This window comes from Aotus nancymaae, unplaced genomic scaffold (genome assembly GCF_030222135.1).
Source record: "Aotus nancymaae isolate 86718 unplaced genomic scaffold, 86718_ANA_hifiasm-v0.15.2.pri h1tg000006l, whole genome shotgun sequence".
Lineage (NCBI taxonomy): Eukaryota > Metazoa > Chordata > Mammalia > Primates > Aotidae > Aotus > Aotus nancymaae.
Genome location: NW_026988417.1, coordinates 25,019,002 through 25,036,103, shown reverse-complemented (window position 1 = coordinate 25,036,103; position 17,102 = coordinate 25,019,002). Strand labels below are relative to the sequence as shown.

The window sequence follows — 17,102 nt, the reverse complement described above, 5'->3', positions numbered from 1 at the left end:
TGGAGCAGTGAGGAAGGGCACAAAGGCACTGAACAGGTGACAGGAAGGCAGTGGTGACAGGAAGGCAGTGGGGGGGGGTGGGCAGTGTGCCCCCAGGGACATCTGCCCCAAGGCCAGACCTATTTACTGCTTTCCTGCCTTTCATCCTGCACTAGGCATCTCTGACCAAGGGAGCTGGTGTCTGTGGCTAAAGGAAGTCCCAGGTCTGCCAACAAATGGTTCTCTGGGATGGGGCCAGCTCCAAGGTTGGGCTCGCCTCCCTGGGCTGACACCATCTGCATCCCTTCAGGGCCCCTGCCTGCCTCTTGCCTGCAGGCTCTGGAGTGCTGAGTGCGGGGGCAGTGGTGTCCCCACAGGATATGCCAAGGAGTGACTGGCTGCACTAGCGAAGCTCTACTTTGCTTTTGACTTTATTCTTGCCAACAATTTCGATGTTTATTTGGAGACCTTAAAATGCAAAGAATGGAGACGTTAGAAATACAATTATGTTGCATAATAACATCGGGAACACTGCTTCCTTTTAAGAGCTGTGTTCCCTGTTGTTTGTTGAAGAACCATCATCTTTACTATCTTTTTTTGATAAAGCATACATTTTAGTTTAAAAAAAAATACACAGAGACATCAAGAAAACAAACAATGGACTATGCTTTTCTTGCTCAGAGAATAACAGCCCTGAACGGAGAGAGAGAGAGAGAGAGAGAGAGAGAGAGAGAGAGAGAGAGACGGAGGGAAGGAAAGGAAGAAGGTAGGGAGGAAAATGACATGTGTAAAATCAGAAAATTTACACAGGGTCGAGAGTGGAGACTCACACCTGTGATTCCAGCCCTTTGGGAGGCCAAGGCAGGAGGATCACTTGAGACCAGGAGTTCAAGACCAGCCTAAGTAACATATCAAAGCCCTATCTCTATTAAAAAAAAAATTATGCCCAGTGCAGTGGCTCATGCCTGTCATCCCAGCACTTTGGCAGGCAGAGGTGGCTGGATTGCTTGAGGCCAGGAGTTTTAAGACCAGCCTGGCCAACACGGCAAAACCGTATCTCTACTAAAAAAAAAAAAAAATTAGCCGGGCGTGGTGTACATGCCTATAATCCCAGCTACTCAGGAGGCTGAGGCAGGAGAATTGCTTGAACCCAGGAGGTGGAGGTTGCATTGAGCCAAGATCATGCCACTGCACTCCAGTCTGGGCGACAGAGCAAGACTGTCTCAAAAAAATAAAGTAAAATTAAAAAAAGAAGAAAGAAAATAAAATTTACACAGTACAGAAAGGTACCAATAGGTTTTTTTTTGAAAGAGAAAAAGAAAGCAGCCTTTAAACCTGATGAAGGTCTCCAGGTCAGAGTGCAAATGAGGAATGCCCTGTGTTTCTATCAACTAGTCAACTTGGTGAAGATCACTCCTTTTAATGGTTATGGTTAAGTGATATTTTCTCCTTTCCTTTTTTCCCCTTTCAAACTTCTACTTTGGATGCATTACACCTTTCAGAAGCTTGAAACTAAAAATGACTTTCCTATTGATGTCTCCATTCCTCTCACAAGGAATGAGGTGCCTTTCTCCTCCTGAATTCTCAAACAGACACTGGTCCCAGCCCCGGGGCTTTCAGCAAGTGGCTACCTTCTCATATTCTTCCTTTTTGCCTCTTCTAATGATGAGCACACAAACAGTGACCTTGTGGTATGACTGTTAAAAAAAAAGAGAGAAAAGGAGCAAAATAAACGATTTGGTGCTACATGGGAAATAGTAAGGGGTAATCACGGTGGTTGTGGCTTTTGGTCCTTTGCTTTGGGTGCTGAAAGAAAGAAAATAGCTTCTTCTATTTTGTTTGTTTGTTTCTTCATTAAACCATTAATCTCCATAAACAAGGCCTGTTTTTAGTTACAGATTGACTAGAAAAAAATGCATATGCTAAGCCAGATGGGTGAAATTAACAGTTTCATTAAACTGACTTTAAAATCGCCAGTTTCACAATATCACTCAAGATATTATGCCTTTGCTTTTGAGCAACAGTTGGAATTCAAAGTTTACCAAATGTGCAAAATGAGCAGCTTTGCCTTATAATTATTATTTTTTATTGTATTTACTAGTGCAGAAAATTATTTAGATTCCTTTTCAGGGAAAATATTGTTTGGTTGTATTTTGGGGGAAGGTTTTGAATTTCATGTACAAAAGAAAAAACGCAGCCCTTTCAAACTGCCTGTGTTTCAATCTGCAAAGTGTTTTTGTGCTAAGATTTGAGCTTTGTGAAGGATTCCCTTTTTGCTCCTTATTCTCCAGCAATCTCAGCTACCTGGGCGCTCCTGCTAATGATTTCTGGGGTGCTGTGCCAGGGGTCGACAGGGCAGGCGTTTCATTTGAAGCTTCATTTGCTTTGGAGTCTCTTCCCTCCTCTGAGTCCACAAAGCTCAGGTCCACGGGTACTCTGGCAAAACTCATCATCTTAGTTATTCATTTGGCAGAGTAGGTGAGGCAGGGATGAATCGTTAACAAATGTTAATGTTGCTTTGCTGGAAATGTGCAGAGGCATCCGAGATGAGCACATCTTTAAAAGTAAACACATGAATAAGTGGCAGTGGAATTTATTTTGCAACTCTGGGTGCTGCAGTGCCTACTGAATTCAGTGTATTCCACGTTCTTATCACGGCTAAAGATTGGGTAGAACGGACTTCTCTCAACTATGCAAAGGGAAAATCCAAGATGAGATTCCCCAGGCTGCTGCTGAAAAAGGGTGTTACCATGTAGATATCATCCTAACAGATTAGCAGAGGGAAACGGACATATTCGAGAATATTCATTGCCACATTGTTGGTTATAGTAAAACCACTGGAAACAACCCAGGAGTCTAAAAATAGAGGCCTGGTAGAGAAAATAGTACAGCTATGGAATGCAGTGCTATTGAAGCATTAGAAAGAATGAGCTTCTGACAGCCCCAGAGAGTTTTTCTAATGTGTAGTTAATTTAAAAAAGGAAGTCGAGAGTCAGAATCTACAATGGCATAATACGCCATTTTGGTTAAGCAAATGTGTATGTAGATATACAAATAGATGTGGATATGAATTATTGTATATACAAAGGAGAAGTCTCAAAGCCTACATACCAAGCTTTTAACAGTTTTTGTCGATTGAAGGAGAGGGGATTTCTGTTTTTATTTTATACAAATCTGCATTTTTTTTTTACAACAAGTTGTTATTTCTCTGGGGAGTTTTTAAAAAATACAGAGAAAGGAACAAACTCCATTCGTTCAGTAAAGTGAATTTTTTCAGCACCTACTGTGCCAGGTACTTGCGATCAAAGAAGCAAAGGCAGAGCCGGCGGGTGGGCAGGGAGGAGTTCCAGGAGCCGGTAGCTAGAGGACGCCTTAGAGCTGGTGGAGGTGGCGGCTGCCTCCTTCCCCACAGCCCAGGGTCTGCAAGCGCAGGCACAGTGTCCCCTTCTCGGGAACACCCAACACGCCCGTGTGCCCCCAGGGACCAGCACCCACTCACTGACAACGTGTCAGCATTCACAGTTTCATCTGTGGGTCCTTCTGATCCCAACTTCCTTTTTTTAGCATGGACTTCTGCAAGGGAATTGCCCTTAAGTAAACCCATCCCTAACCTTCCCACATTGCAGATTCTACTCTGTTCGATCTTGATGAAGGGCTGATAAGAAAGAGTGAGTCTCTTGGTACCTCTTGAGCTTTAACAAAAAGAAAAAAATTAGTTTTGGATGGAATGAAGAAAAAAAATGTTGGACATAGTTTTTAGGCAGGTGAAATTTTAGTCAACATTTAACTTAACATTTAAATCAACATTATTTACATGTACATTTACATTTAATTCAAGTCTAAGTTAAATGTAAGTCTTAAGTTAAAAGTTAAGTCTTAAGTTAAATGTAAATAGTATTTTGCAATCCTATGTGGTCTTTTGTAACATAGCATCTAGCACAGTGCCTTGCACGTAATAGAAAGTAAACATTCATTGGCTGAATTGATGATATGAATAATGAAGATAGACTTTAGAAGACTCTAACAGATACATCTAGGGCCATAAAACTCGCTTGTTTGGGCTTAAGTGATGAGCAGCTTATAGATTCATGGAAGAATTATGTAAAAAGAAGCATCATATAGCTTAAAGCAGTCACATAAACAAGTCTATTAAGACAACTGATTGACTGTTCATTGGGGTACGTGCAGCAGGGTGACTGTGAACTCTGGCTTTAGTGACCTTCAAAGCTGGGCTCCATGCTTGGCTCTGCCTCTTGCCAGCCTTTGTAACTTTAGACAAGTTATTCTTCTCCAGGCCTCAGTCTCTGTGTGAAAAATGGGGATGCTGAAAATAGTACCGACCTTATAAAGGCATACCAATTAAATGACGTAACTTACATAAGACACGTAACCCAGTACTCGGCATGTTGTAAGCTCTCAATACAAGTTAACTCATTCTTTTTATTATATTTGGAGATCCATGAGAAAAACTGGGGACAAAAGATGTTTAGAAAGCATCTAAAGGCTGGGCACGGTGGCTTACACGGTGGGATTACAAAGTGCTTGTAATCCCAGAACTTTGGGAGGCTGAGACAGGCTGATCATGAGGTCAGGAGATTGGGATCATTCTGGCCAACATGGTGAAACCATGTCTCTACTAAAAATACAAAAAAAAAAAAAAAATTAGCTGGGCGTGATGGTGTGTGCCTGTAATCCCAGCTACTCCTAAGGCTGAGGCAGGAGAATCACTTGAACCCAGGCGGCGGAGGTTGCAGTGAGCCAAGATCGCGCCACTGCACTCCAGCCTGGGTGGCAGAGCAAGACTCCTTCTCAAAAAAAAAGAAAAAAGCATCTAAAAATAAGATTATTTTGCTCAACTTTTTAGAGCAGCACCTAGGAACTGTTACTGAGATAAACACAGTCTTCTTTAGGGAAACTTAGAGGGGAAAAAGTTTCTCTGGAAGTTTCAGTGGTCCTGATTTGGTGGTGAGTTACACTGAGTAAATTATTCTCTTGGGGCACTTTCTGAGCTACATACAGCACATCTTTCCCCCAGGATACTAGGCTGTCATTTAGTGCCAAAGAAAAAGCTATTTACAGAATGACACCATGGCATTCCCAAAGGGTTTAATTTACCTCCCTGGAAGGTGTTAAATTTTGAGGCACTGCAGGACAGACCATATCAATAACTCAGGTGCTTTAATTGGCTTTTCCTCTTCTTTCTAAAGTCATGTCGATCCCATGGTAATTAATTGTGTGTGCTCTGAATTGTGTAATTTACAGTGCCAAGGAACCAAAATGAATCTATATCAGAAATTGGGGGGAAGATATTTGAAAAGGCTGTAAAGAGACTCTCTAGCGTTGATGGTCTTCACCAAATTAGCTCTATCGTCCCCTTTCTGATGGATTCCAGCTGCTGTGGATACCATAAAGCATCCTACTACCTCGCAGTCTTTTATGAGACTGGACTAAATGTTCCTCGGGATCAGCTGCAGGTAGAGTATTTCATGGTTCCATTACCATCAGTCACTTATGTTATATTTGCAGAGCAGTGCTCTCATGCCCCTGGTAGGACTGGACGTGTTGCAGCTCCTTGGAGTCCTTTAAAAATCTTTACGCTCAAGATAAATGTCCTGGGGCTGTGTTAAATACAGGATCCTTTGCTTTCAGTGAAAAAGGGCACTTCATCTATTTCTAGACAAGGCCTTGGGAGTCCGATTGGTGTACCAGCTAAGGAACAGTGCCAGGGCTTTCCAGAACCCTAGTTCTTCAAGAACAGGTGCTTCTTATCAAATTCTTGTAATTACTCCGCTCTGAGACTGTTATCCCCATCACTTTTTAGCTAAGTGAAGTCACTTGGACCTTGAAGCGCAAAGTATTGCTGCATCCAGCAGTCTGTCATCAAAATACACACCATACCAGACGGCTTCATTTCTGGTTTTGAATCCAAATTTATTATGCAACTTGCCTAACATTTAGAATTACATTTTCATAAGTGCATTAGTCAGGGTTCTCCAGTGAAACAGAACCAATGGGATTAGATATATATAGGAAGAGGTTTCTTATGAAGAATTGGCTCATGCAATTATGGAGGCTGAGAAGTCCCACGGTCTGCCGTCTGCAAGCTGAGGGCCAGGAAAGCCAGGAATGTAATTCCAGTCTAAGCCTGAAGGCCTGAGAATCAGGAGAGATGATGCCATAAATTCCAGTCCAAGGGCAGGGAAAAGAAAAAAAAAAAAAAAAAAAAAAACCTGATGTCTTTGTGCCTCAAGCTGGCAGGCAGGAAGCAAAAAGGGACCAATTCCTCCTTCCTCTGCCTTTTTGTCCGATTGAGGCCCTCAAGAGATTGGATGATGCTCACCCGTAGTGAAGAGGGCCATGTGCACAGCTCACCTCACCAGTTCAAATGTTCATCTCATCCGAAACGCTTTCACAGATACATCCAGAAAGGATGTTTCATCTGGGGACCCAATGGCACAGTCACGTTGACACACAAAATGAACCATCACAATAAGTACTGCGAAATATTCCCTGACTGCTTTTCGTTTTCAGATTTGCATAGGTGATTGTGCATTCGTGGTTTGGGGAGGCTCAGACTGTTGAGATGTGCCCAAGTGGGTCCCTGTTCCCGTCCAGTGATGTGCTCGTGATGCCTCTGGCTTACAGATGCTCCTGAATGACAGCGTGTTTTCCTGAGTCCCCAAAGCAGTCCCCACAAGGGTGGAATAATGAGAATAGTTTGCCACAAAGTGGCTGGTTGACCATGGACAATTGACTTCCCCTTCCTGGGCCCCTCTTTTCCCAACTGTGAAATGAGGTGGTCAGACCAGTCAATCTCCAAAGACCCTTCCAGCACTAACGTTCTGAGAGTATGAGGATGGGACCTGCCATCCAGACCCTGTGTCCATCGATGATGTCGCTGAAGCAGAACAAGGGACTTTGGATGGTTGGCTGGCGCCCAAAAAGGTGCTGCAGGAGAAGTCACGAAAGATCCCCATTTGTACCAGGAAGAGGCAAAAGTCAGGGCATTTTAAGCTATTTGACATTAGGAAGGGCAGCTAGCTGCAAATTTTTAAACCAATAGGAAGCTGGGTTGGCTTTTTTTCCCTAAAGATTTATTTCATTTTATTATATTTTTAAAAAGGCAAGTTAACATATTTCTGGAAGGGCTAGGATTATATTTAGGAACTGGGTCTGATGACCTTTCAGTGTCAGGATTTTATGACCCTATCTACAATCTCATTAGCACTTTGTCCATTTCTTCCTAACAGGGCATGTTGTATAGTTTGGTTGGAGGCCAAGGGAGTGAGAGACTGTCTTCAATGAATCTTGGGTACAAGCACTACCAGGGTATTGACAGTTACCCCCTGGACTGGGAACTGTCATATGCCTATTACAGCAACATCGCCACCAAGACACCCCTTGACCAGCACACGCTGCAAGGGGATCAGGTATGACAGAGAGAAACGGTTGGGAATGGTTATGTCCCCGTTTACCCGCTTTCATGAAGTGTCTGCACCTGTGGCTGCTTTCATCGGTGGCCTTCAGAGGATGAACATAATCGAATGGAGGGAGGAGCTTTCTTGTGCTCTCCAATTCCTTTTCCTGGCTGTGTTCTCAGGCTGAACGTGGCGGCAGCCCCACATTTATGCATGAATAGCTTTTCGTTAGTGAGAGGACTGGTATGTGAAGAGTCGATTTGGCCCTGGGCAGATTTTGATTTTGCAAAAAAGCGTGTACCAGAAACACAGGCATCTTGTCTTTGTGTCAGTACTCTGTGAGATGGTGAGGTCTGGAGGTGTTAGATGGGACTGGTCAAATTGGAGGCAGGAAGCTGTAAGGGCTTTCAATGTGTGATGAGCAAGCAAATGGAGACAGGCAAGCTTCCTACCCAGCTATGTTCCCCCTGCCGGACACTTGAGAAATGTCCCGTGAGCCTTGCTAGCCCAGTGCTCCCAGATGACTGACAACAGAGTGTGATGATTGAAGACTCCACAGTATCCCAGATGAAGGACTAGATGAGGGGCAGTAACTCCAGCCCCCAAGTTTGCAGGCTCCCAAATATTATTGACTCAATGGGCAAAAAAATCAGTGACTCACATCTACCAAAAGACCATAATATGTTACATTAAACCAAATGATGGTTTGCTTCCAGACTTCTTTTAGAGGACAGGGAATAACAGGGTCCAACTAAAAGGGGATAGTGTAAGAATAAAAGAAAGCTGCTCCTTGATACAGATCCGCATCGAATGGTGGTAGACAACGAAGTGGTTGCTTCTTAGAATGTTTTTTGTTGGTGATGGTGGTTGTTGGTTTTAAAATTTTTTTTTCTTTTGAGACAGAGTCTTGGTCTATCCCCCAGGCTGGAATGCAGTGGTGCAATCTCGGCTTACTGCAACCTCTGCCTCCCGGGTTCAAGCGCTTCTTATGCCTCAGTCTCCCAAGTAGCTGGGATTACAGGTGCATGCCACCACACCTGGCTAATTTTTGTATTTTTAGTAGAGACAGGGTTTCACCGTGTTGACCAGGCTGGTCTCAAACTCCTGATCTCAGGTGATCCACCCATCTCAGCCTCTTAAATTGCTGGGATGATAGGCGTGAGCCACTTCGCCTGGCCAGAATTTTTTTTTTTTAAGACAGGGTCTTGCTTGGTCACCCAGGTTGGAGTGCAGTGGTGGGATTATAGTTCACTGTAGCCTCGAACTCCTGGGCTCAAGCAGTCATTCTGCCTCAGCCTCCTGAAGAGCTGGAGTTATAGGCACACACCACCATGCCTGGCTAATTTTTTTTTTATTAGTTTTTGGAGAGACAGAGTCTGACTATGTTGCCCAGGCTGGTCTCAAAGTCCTGGCCTCAAGCGATCCACCCATCTCAGTCTCCCAAAGTGCTGGCATTGCATGCATGAGCCACCATGCCCCGCTGGAATGTATCTTTATATATCCTCTTTCTTCAGGGAGGACTGAATATGTTTTCATGGTCAAAGTACTTTGAGGTGTTTGAATTGAAAAGTCTATACTGGAAGTCAGCTATTTTTTTTTTTTTTTGGAAAAGGGCCAGATGGTAAATATTGTAGACTTTGCTTATGCAGTCTCTGTTTCATTACTCAACTCTGCCATAGGCAATATGTACATAAATGGGGTAGCTGAGTTTGTCTAGCCATAGACAGTAGGTAACTGTACCTGTGTGGCCAGATGTGGCCCTGGTCTATGCCATAAACTCTTTTTTTTTTTAGATGGAGTCTTGCTCTGTCACCCAGGCTAAAGTGCAGTGGTTTAATGTCGGCTCATTGCAACTCTCAAACCTGGGTTCAAGCAGTTCTCCTGCCTCAGCCTCCCAAATAGCTAGGATTACGAGCATGTTCCATCATACCCAGCTAATTTTTGTGTTTTCAGTAGAGACGGGGTTTTACCATGTTGGCCAGGCTGGTCTTGAACTCTTGACCTCAGGTGATCTGCCCGCCTGGGCCTCCCAAAGTGCTGGGATTACAAGCATGAGCCACCGCACCCAGCCAATGCCATAAACTCTTGATTTACCCCTGCTTAGTAAGCAGCTCTGAGAGCTAGGCCTAGCCAGGTCAGGGTTGAATTTGAGGCTGAGTGGCTGACTAGGAACCAGACCACTGCTCCCCAGCTCTGCCCCTGGATTGGGTTAGAAATCCTCAGTGTAGCAAATTCAAGCTTTGATGTCTGGAAGTGATTGGTTTCTGGAAAAGAAATCTATACTGGCTACTGGATGGTTATGAAGCAAATGACTTGAAGATCCGTGCTGTCAGTAAGAGTTAAACATGAGTCAAGCTATAAAACACCAAAGAGCTGTCTACATGGGCATTCTAATTCCTTTAGAAAATAATGATTCCTTCTGAACAAACTTACACACCCTTATAATTTGTACTTGTACTTTCTGTCTGTACAAATTAAGTGCAAAAAATTTAACCTCAATTTATAGGAATACAATTATTAATTGATAAAGTTTTTTTAAAAAATTGTTCTTAAAAACTTTGCATAAAATCAAGCCAAAGAAAATATTGCTTTTTTTTTTTTTTTACTAAGCCTGGATGTGTTAATAATGTTCTACATGTATATGTTATACTTTTAAGAATTCAAATTCAGCATAAATTAGCAACAGGAAATGGCATGTTGCTAACAAGCTCCTTTTCTTTTGAAGATTTGGCACATGACATGTTATGATTACGAAAGAAAACGTTTAATTGGTCAGAACCAGAGGAGATGAATAGAAAAGATCTGTCTTGCAGCTGAAAAGTCGTCTGATTAAGAATCACAGATAGGAATTATGCAGTTAGGAGAGTTGTGTCATAGCTCATTTTCTTAAGAATGTGTAATTAATGGCTGCTTAAGAATTTAAACAGGTGTCATACATTGATTTAAATGTCCTTTTGTTGAGAAATCTATTAATTCACCAGCATAATGTAGTAAATGAGAAGACAGAGAAAGCCAGACCTCTAATTAGCAAACCAAGGACCCATCAATAACTCCTTCCTTGAGTCGCGTTGCATTCTCTTTTTATGGAACTCGTGGTTCACATCATTTCATCTTTATTAGTGCTCTCGATTCCCATCACTTCTTTATGGTTTAGTAGGACTCTGCTTCCGGCTAAACAGAAGGAAGATGGCTAGTGCTTCTGTTTGTTTCTGAGTCTTAATTACACATGATTAATCTCCGCAGTCTGCCCACTCCTCAGAAGCTTCTCTTCCTCAAGGTTTGGTTGCCGGTCTACATTTTCTGGGCAGAGATCTCATCTTCACATCTGGTTTCAGCTGCCCTCCACATAGGATAATACTCAGACCTCAGGCTCCAGCTGTTTTCTTACAAATCCCTGCCTGCAGTCGTTGTCACATACTGCAGAAGAAACACATCCGTCCTCATCTCCGTTCCCTGCCAGCACCCCTGCAGATGGCACCACCGTCCATGCTAAAAACTGGGAGTCATCTCGGATCCCCCCAGCAGCTTTCCACGCCAGTTTCTCTCTCCTCCTATCTGCACCCCTGCTGCCTGAATTTGTGGCTTGTCATCTCCCCTCTGAGCTCCTACAGCAGCCAATGGGCTGAATTGTGTCCTGCCAAAATCCGCATGTTGAGGTTCCAATACCCAGTACCTCAGAATGGAACCATACTTGGAAATTAGATCTCTAAAGAGGTGATTAAGTTAAAATGAGGCTGTTAGGGTGGACCTCTAATCCAGTAGGACTGGTGGCCCCATGAAAAGAGATTAGAGGCCAGGTGCTGTGGGTCACCCCTGAAATCCCAGCACTTTGGGAGGACGAGGCAGGGGGATCACTTGAGGTCAGGAGTTCAAGACCAGTCTGGGCAACATAGTGAGACCCCCATCTCTACTAAAAATACAAAAGCTAGCCAAGCATGGTGGTGCACATCTATAATCCCAGCTACTTGGGAGGCTGAAGCATGAGAGTCACTTGAACTCAGGAGGCAGAGGCTGTAGTGAGCTGAGATCACACCACTGCACTCCAGCCTGGGCTACAGAACAAGACTCTGTCTCAAACAACAAAAAAACAAAAAACAACAGCAAAAAAGAAATTAGGACACAGGCAATACAGAGAGATGACCATGTGAGGATGCAGAAAGATGACGGCCATCTGCAAGCCAAGGAGGTGGGGGTCTCAGAAGAAACCAAGCCTTCTGACACCTTCATCAGGAACTTCCAGCCTCTGGGACTATGAGAAATTTTCTAAGTCACCCAGGCCATGGGCCTTTGTTATGGCAGCCCTAGCAGATGAAGACCCCTCCTCCTTGGTCTTTCTCTCTCTTTCTCTTTCTTTCTCTTCTTTCTTTCCTTTCTTTCTCTCTCTCTCTTTCTTTCTTTCTCTAGTCTCAATCTAAGACTCCTCCTCCCTGGTCTTTTCTCTCCCTCCCTCCCTCCCTCCCTCCCTTTCTTCCTTTCTTCCTCCCTTTCTTTCATCTGTCTATCTCTCTTTCTTTTTCAGAGTCTCATTCTAACACCCAGGCTAGAGTGCAATGGCGCAATCTTGGCTCAGTGCAACCTTCGCCTCCTGAGTTCAAGCGATCCTCCTGCCTCAGCCTTCTGAGGAGCTGGGACTACAGGCACATGCCACCACGCCAGGCTAATCTTTGTATTTTTAGTGAAGATGGGGTTTCGTTGGCCAGGCTGGTCTTGAACTCGTGAGGTTAGGTGATCTGTCTGCCTTGGCCTCCCAAAATGTTAGGACTACAGGCATGGGCCAGCTCATGCAGGCGTCCTGGTGTTTCTGTCACCAGTCTTATGCCTTCCCATCCTCTCCCCCAGGCCAAGTGCACCATGGCACACTGGAATCACCTGGGGGCTTGCAGAGCATCTCTGCACAGAATCCACCACGGAGGATCTCGTGAAAGTGACATGGGGTGTGGCCTAGGCATATACATGTGGTATGTGGATATGTGTATACATGTATGTGTATATTTTAAAATAAGCCTACTGGTCAGCAGGCTTTAACTGCAGTATCAGAGATGAACTTCTGAACTGCTCATTCTAGAGATGTTGATTTTGGAAAATGGCAACAACAGCCCGGCGAGATGGCTCACGCCTGCAATCCCAGCACTTTGGGAGGCTGAGGCAGATGGATTGCCTGAGGCCAGGAATTCGAGACCAGCCTGGTCAACATGGTGAAACCCCGTCTCTACTAAAAATACAAAAATTAGCTGGGCGTGGTGGTGCATGCCTGTAGTACCAGCTGAGGCAGGAGAATCGCTTGAACCCAGGAGGCGGAGGTTGCGGTGAGCTGAGATCCCGCCACTGCATTCCAGCCTGGGCGACAGAGGGAGACTCCATCTCAAAAAAAAAAAAAAAAAAAAAATGGCAACAACAACAAAATACAATCCTCATCGGATTGGACCCTGCAGCCAGGGTTGAGAAGTACTCACGCAGAAGAATAAGCCTAGCTCATCGGATGCCATGTGAGACGTTCCTTGATCTGGCTTCTTGCCACCACCCCAGCCAAACTCGCAACCCCGAACTTTTGGCCAGGCCTGTTCTCGCCTTCTGACCTTGCTTGTATGCTGGCTGGTTTGCTTTCTCCATGCCCCTCCCCGTTTCCCCTGACTCCTCCCACTTGGACTCTTGCTCAGATGTCGCCTCCTCCGGAAGCCTTCCTGGGTCTCTCCTTGCTGCGCTACTGTCACACCTAGGCACATCTCTCCCACTGCTCCTGCACTGGATGTTGTGCGCACTGTGCCTGACACGTGGTTGGCGCTCGGTGTTTACTGCTAGAAAGATGCTAGAAGTTCGTGCGGAGATCACCCAGTGACGAACAGGAAGTCACCGCAGTGTCTTGATGCTGGTGCTTTTCGAGAGGACCCGTGTTGCGTTGTTGAGAGCAGGTACCCAGAGCCTTCGCCATGAGCCCCTGCCACTCTTGCATGTGGCACCCCCGTTGTATGTGACAACCACATTTGGGGAATCTTGGCGGTTTGCTTCCCTGTCTCTCCACCTTTACAACCTGATATTTCCCCTTTCTGACTTAAAAATCCCTAAAGTGTCACATTTTTGCTAAGAAAACACACGCACTCCTATTGGGAGCCGAGCATTACAGCTGATTTGAGACACACTCTGAGGCAAGTTCCTCATGGCGGTTCTGCCAGGCCCTGAAGGAAGTTCTGGAGGTGGGCGGTGGAAGCAGGCTGCGCGGCTGCCTGCTCCTGGGGGAGCTGCTCCTGAGTTCCCGGGAGTGCTGGCCGAACTCTTCTATCCCACAACTTCAGGGAAGGCAGAAGCTTCTGGAAAACGCTGGGCTGTGGAGAGGCTTAGCTCCGCAGCTGCAAAAACTAGAGGCTTTTTTCCGTCTTCCTTTCTTCCTTCCTTTCTGACTCTCCCTCTCCCCGCCTCACCTGCCCTCCCTTCTCTCCCTCTCTTTCTTTCTCTCTATATGTTCCACCTTTTTTCTTTCTTTTTCTTTCTCTTTCTCCTCCCTCTCCTCTTTCTCTCTCCGCTCGCTGTCTATCCCCCGCTCTTTTCCTCTCTCCTTCCCCTCTTCCTCTCTCTTTCCTCCTTCTTCCCCTCTTCTGTCTCCCTCTCTCTTCTTTCTCTCGTCGCCTTTCTTCCTTTCCCTGTCTCCTCACGTCACCCTTCTGGATCTTACCCTTCTTCATCTTCTTCTTTTTTTTGTCTTTGTACTCTGTTGGACTTGAAAAGAAGCATTGTCCAACAAACACAGCCCTTACTGTATTTTTTTTTTTTTTTTTTTTTGAGACAGAGTCCCTCTGGAGTGCAGTGGTGTGATCTTGGCTCACTGCAACCTGCCCCTCCAGGGTTCGTGGCTCAGCCTCCCGAGTAGCTGGGACTACAGGTGAGCACCACCACGCCCAGCTAATTTTTGGCATTTTTAGTAGAGACCGGGTTTCACTATGTTGGCCAGGATGGTCTTAAACTCCTGACCTCAAGCGATCCACCCGCCTCAGCCTCCCAAAGTGCTGGGATTATAGGTGTGAGCACCCAGCCACACTTACTGTATTGATTAAGGTTTTCTTTATTCTATTTTTAAAAATTTTACACATATACACACATATAAATATACATATGATTTTTTTTCTTTAATTTGAGACAGGGTTTTGCCATGTTGCCCAGGCTGGTCTCAAACTTCTAGGCTCAAAAGATATGGCTCCCTCAACCTCCCAAAGTGCTAGGATTGCAGGCGTGAGCCACTGTGTTCTGGCCTTCTCCTTTTCTGAAGTTGATGACATGGAGTCAGGAGACGATGTGAACACTGCCACCTGTGGCCTGCGGGCTGACTGACGGGAATGAAAGGGGTGTCAGCATCCCCGGGGACAGTGTGAAGCCGCCTCTGGGGCTTGGTCCTGGTGGTCTGAGGATTGCTTGACTCCAGACACTGGGCCTCCTGTAACTTGGTCAGCTGTATTAAGATACAAACTTCCATGCTGCTCATTCCAGACATGTTGATTTCATAAAACGGCAGCAACAACACTGAAAATCCAGAAGCCACAGAGGATCCCAGAACTGGTCAGGTGGGACACTCGGTCCCTGCCATCATCCACAGCTCTGTCCCCACCCCACACACCCGCCTGCTGTTTATTCCCCATTCCACAGCTCCTTCCCGGCTTTTCCTGGCCACAAAACTGATTGAATGAATGGACAGCCCAACGCTTTCCTTTTAAAGATCATTCCTACCCTAGAAGTCTTTGTATTAATAGGCGGTCTGCTTTCACAGAAGGTCTCAGGAATGTGATCGTGATGTGATGCTGGTTGCTATTGTAGTGACCCCAGAACTATGGAGAAGGAAAACCCCGGTCTGGGTGTGGCAGGCCGTGTGTTGTGGCTTCAGGGCCGGATTTGCCTGGGTTCAAGTCCTGGATCTGCTGCTCCCTGGGTGTGAACTATTGGATCATTCTGCTCACCTCTGTGTCTGTTTCTCACCCGTAACATGGGCTCCATGAAGGTCTGCACCTGCTGTGGTTGTTACAGTGCTGTGAGTCAATCCAGCACAGCCAGGCAAATAGGATGAGCTCCCTAAATTGTTTCTGACCCCAACATACCCTCCCCCAATTCTAGTCCTTCTGTTTTCTAAAGCATAAAATTCTCTTAGATCTTCATCCCCACAACCTAAGGCTTTGAGTTGTACTAAACTGCAAATACCAACAGAGTTAATGTTCTAAACAGCAATTAGCCTTTTAGACTTTAGTATGAGTTAAGACCCTAAAAAATGATGAGTTGTGCCATGACCCAGGCACTCTGCTAAGCTCTTTCACAAACAATCTTCTTTAAAAAAAAAAATATTTTATTGGCTGGGCATGATGACTTATGCCTGTATTCCCAGCACTTTGGGAGGCCAAGGTGGGTGGATCACGAGGTCAGGAGATGGAGATCATCCTGGCCAACATGGTGAAACCCCGTCTCTCCTAAAAATACAAAAATTAGCCGAGTGTGGTGGCGTGCGTCTGTAGTCCCAGCTACTCGGGAGGCTGAGGCAGGAGAATTGTTTGAACCCAGGAGGCGGACGTTGCAATGAGCCGAGATTGCGCCACTGCACTCTAGCGTGGTGACAAAGCAAGACTCTGTCTCGAAAAAAAAATCTATTTTAACTTCCGGGGTACCTGTGCAGGATGTGCAGGTTGTTACATAGGTAAACGAGTGCCATGGTGGTTTGCTGCACCTGTCAACCCATCATCTAGGTATTAAGCCCAGCATGCATTCACTACTTTTCCTGATGCTCTCCCTGCCCCAACTCCACAAGAGGCCCCAGTGTGTGATGTTCCCCTCCCTATATCCATGTGTTCTCCTTGTTCAGCTTCCACTTATAAGTGAGAACACACAGTGTTTGGTTTTCTGTTCCAGCGTTAGTTAGCTGAGGATTATAGCTTCCAACTCCATCCATGTCCCTTCAAAGGACTTGATCTCTTTCCTTTTTGTGGCTGCATAGTATTCCATGGTGTATATGTACCACATTTTCTTTATCCAGTGTATCATTGATGGGCATTTGGGTTGATTCCATGTCTTTACTATTGTGAATAGTGCTGCAGTGAACATATGCACACATGTATCTTTGTAACAGAATGATTTCTATTCCTTTGGATGTATACCCAGTAATGGGGTTGCTGGGTCAAATGGTATTTCTGGTTCTAGGTCTTTGAGGAATCATCACACTGTCTTCCACAATGGTTGAACTAATTTCCATTCCCACCAACGGTGTAAAAGCATTCCTATCTCTCCACAGCCTCACCAGCATCTGTTGTTTCTTGACTTTTTAATAATCGCCATTCTGGCTGGCATGATCTGAATTCTAACTCACCACTATCTACCTGGTGTGAGATGGTATCTCATTGTGGTTTTGATTTGCATTTCTCTAGTGATCAGTGATGTTGAACTTTTTTTCCTATGTTTGTTGGCTGCATAAATGTCTTTTTTGAGAAGTATCTGTTCATATCCTTTGCCTACTTTTAAATGGAGTTGCTTGTTTGCTTGTTTTTCTTGTAAATGTGTTTAATTTCCTTGTAGACTCTGGATATTAAACCTTTGTCAGATGGATAAGTTGCAAAAATGTTTTTCCATTCTATAGTTTGGTTGTTCACTCTGTTGATAGTTTCTTTTGCTGTGCAGAAGCTCTTTAGTTTAATTCATCCCATTTGTTAATGTTTGCTTTTGTTGCAATTGCTTTTGATATTC

At 44.9% G+C, this 17,102-nt stretch overlaps 1 protein-coding gene across 2 annotated transcripts in view; it reads left to right on the top strand.

Annotated features, from left to right (window-relative positions):
- Window positions 1-17,102, top strand: part of SEL1L3 (SEL1L family member 3) — a 119,645-nt gene that overhangs the window by 53,425 nt on the left and 49,118 nt on the right. For both annotated transcript variants that reach the window (XM_064366169.1, XM_064366173.1), the window contains exons 10-11: window positions 5,242-5,453; window positions 7,230-7,409. In XM_064366169.1, the coding sequence (XP_064222239.1) occupies window positions 5,242-5,453; window positions 7,230-7,409 (392 nt within the window). The remainder of the gene's footprint in view (window positions 1-5,241; window positions 5,454-7,229; window positions 7,410-17,102) is intronic.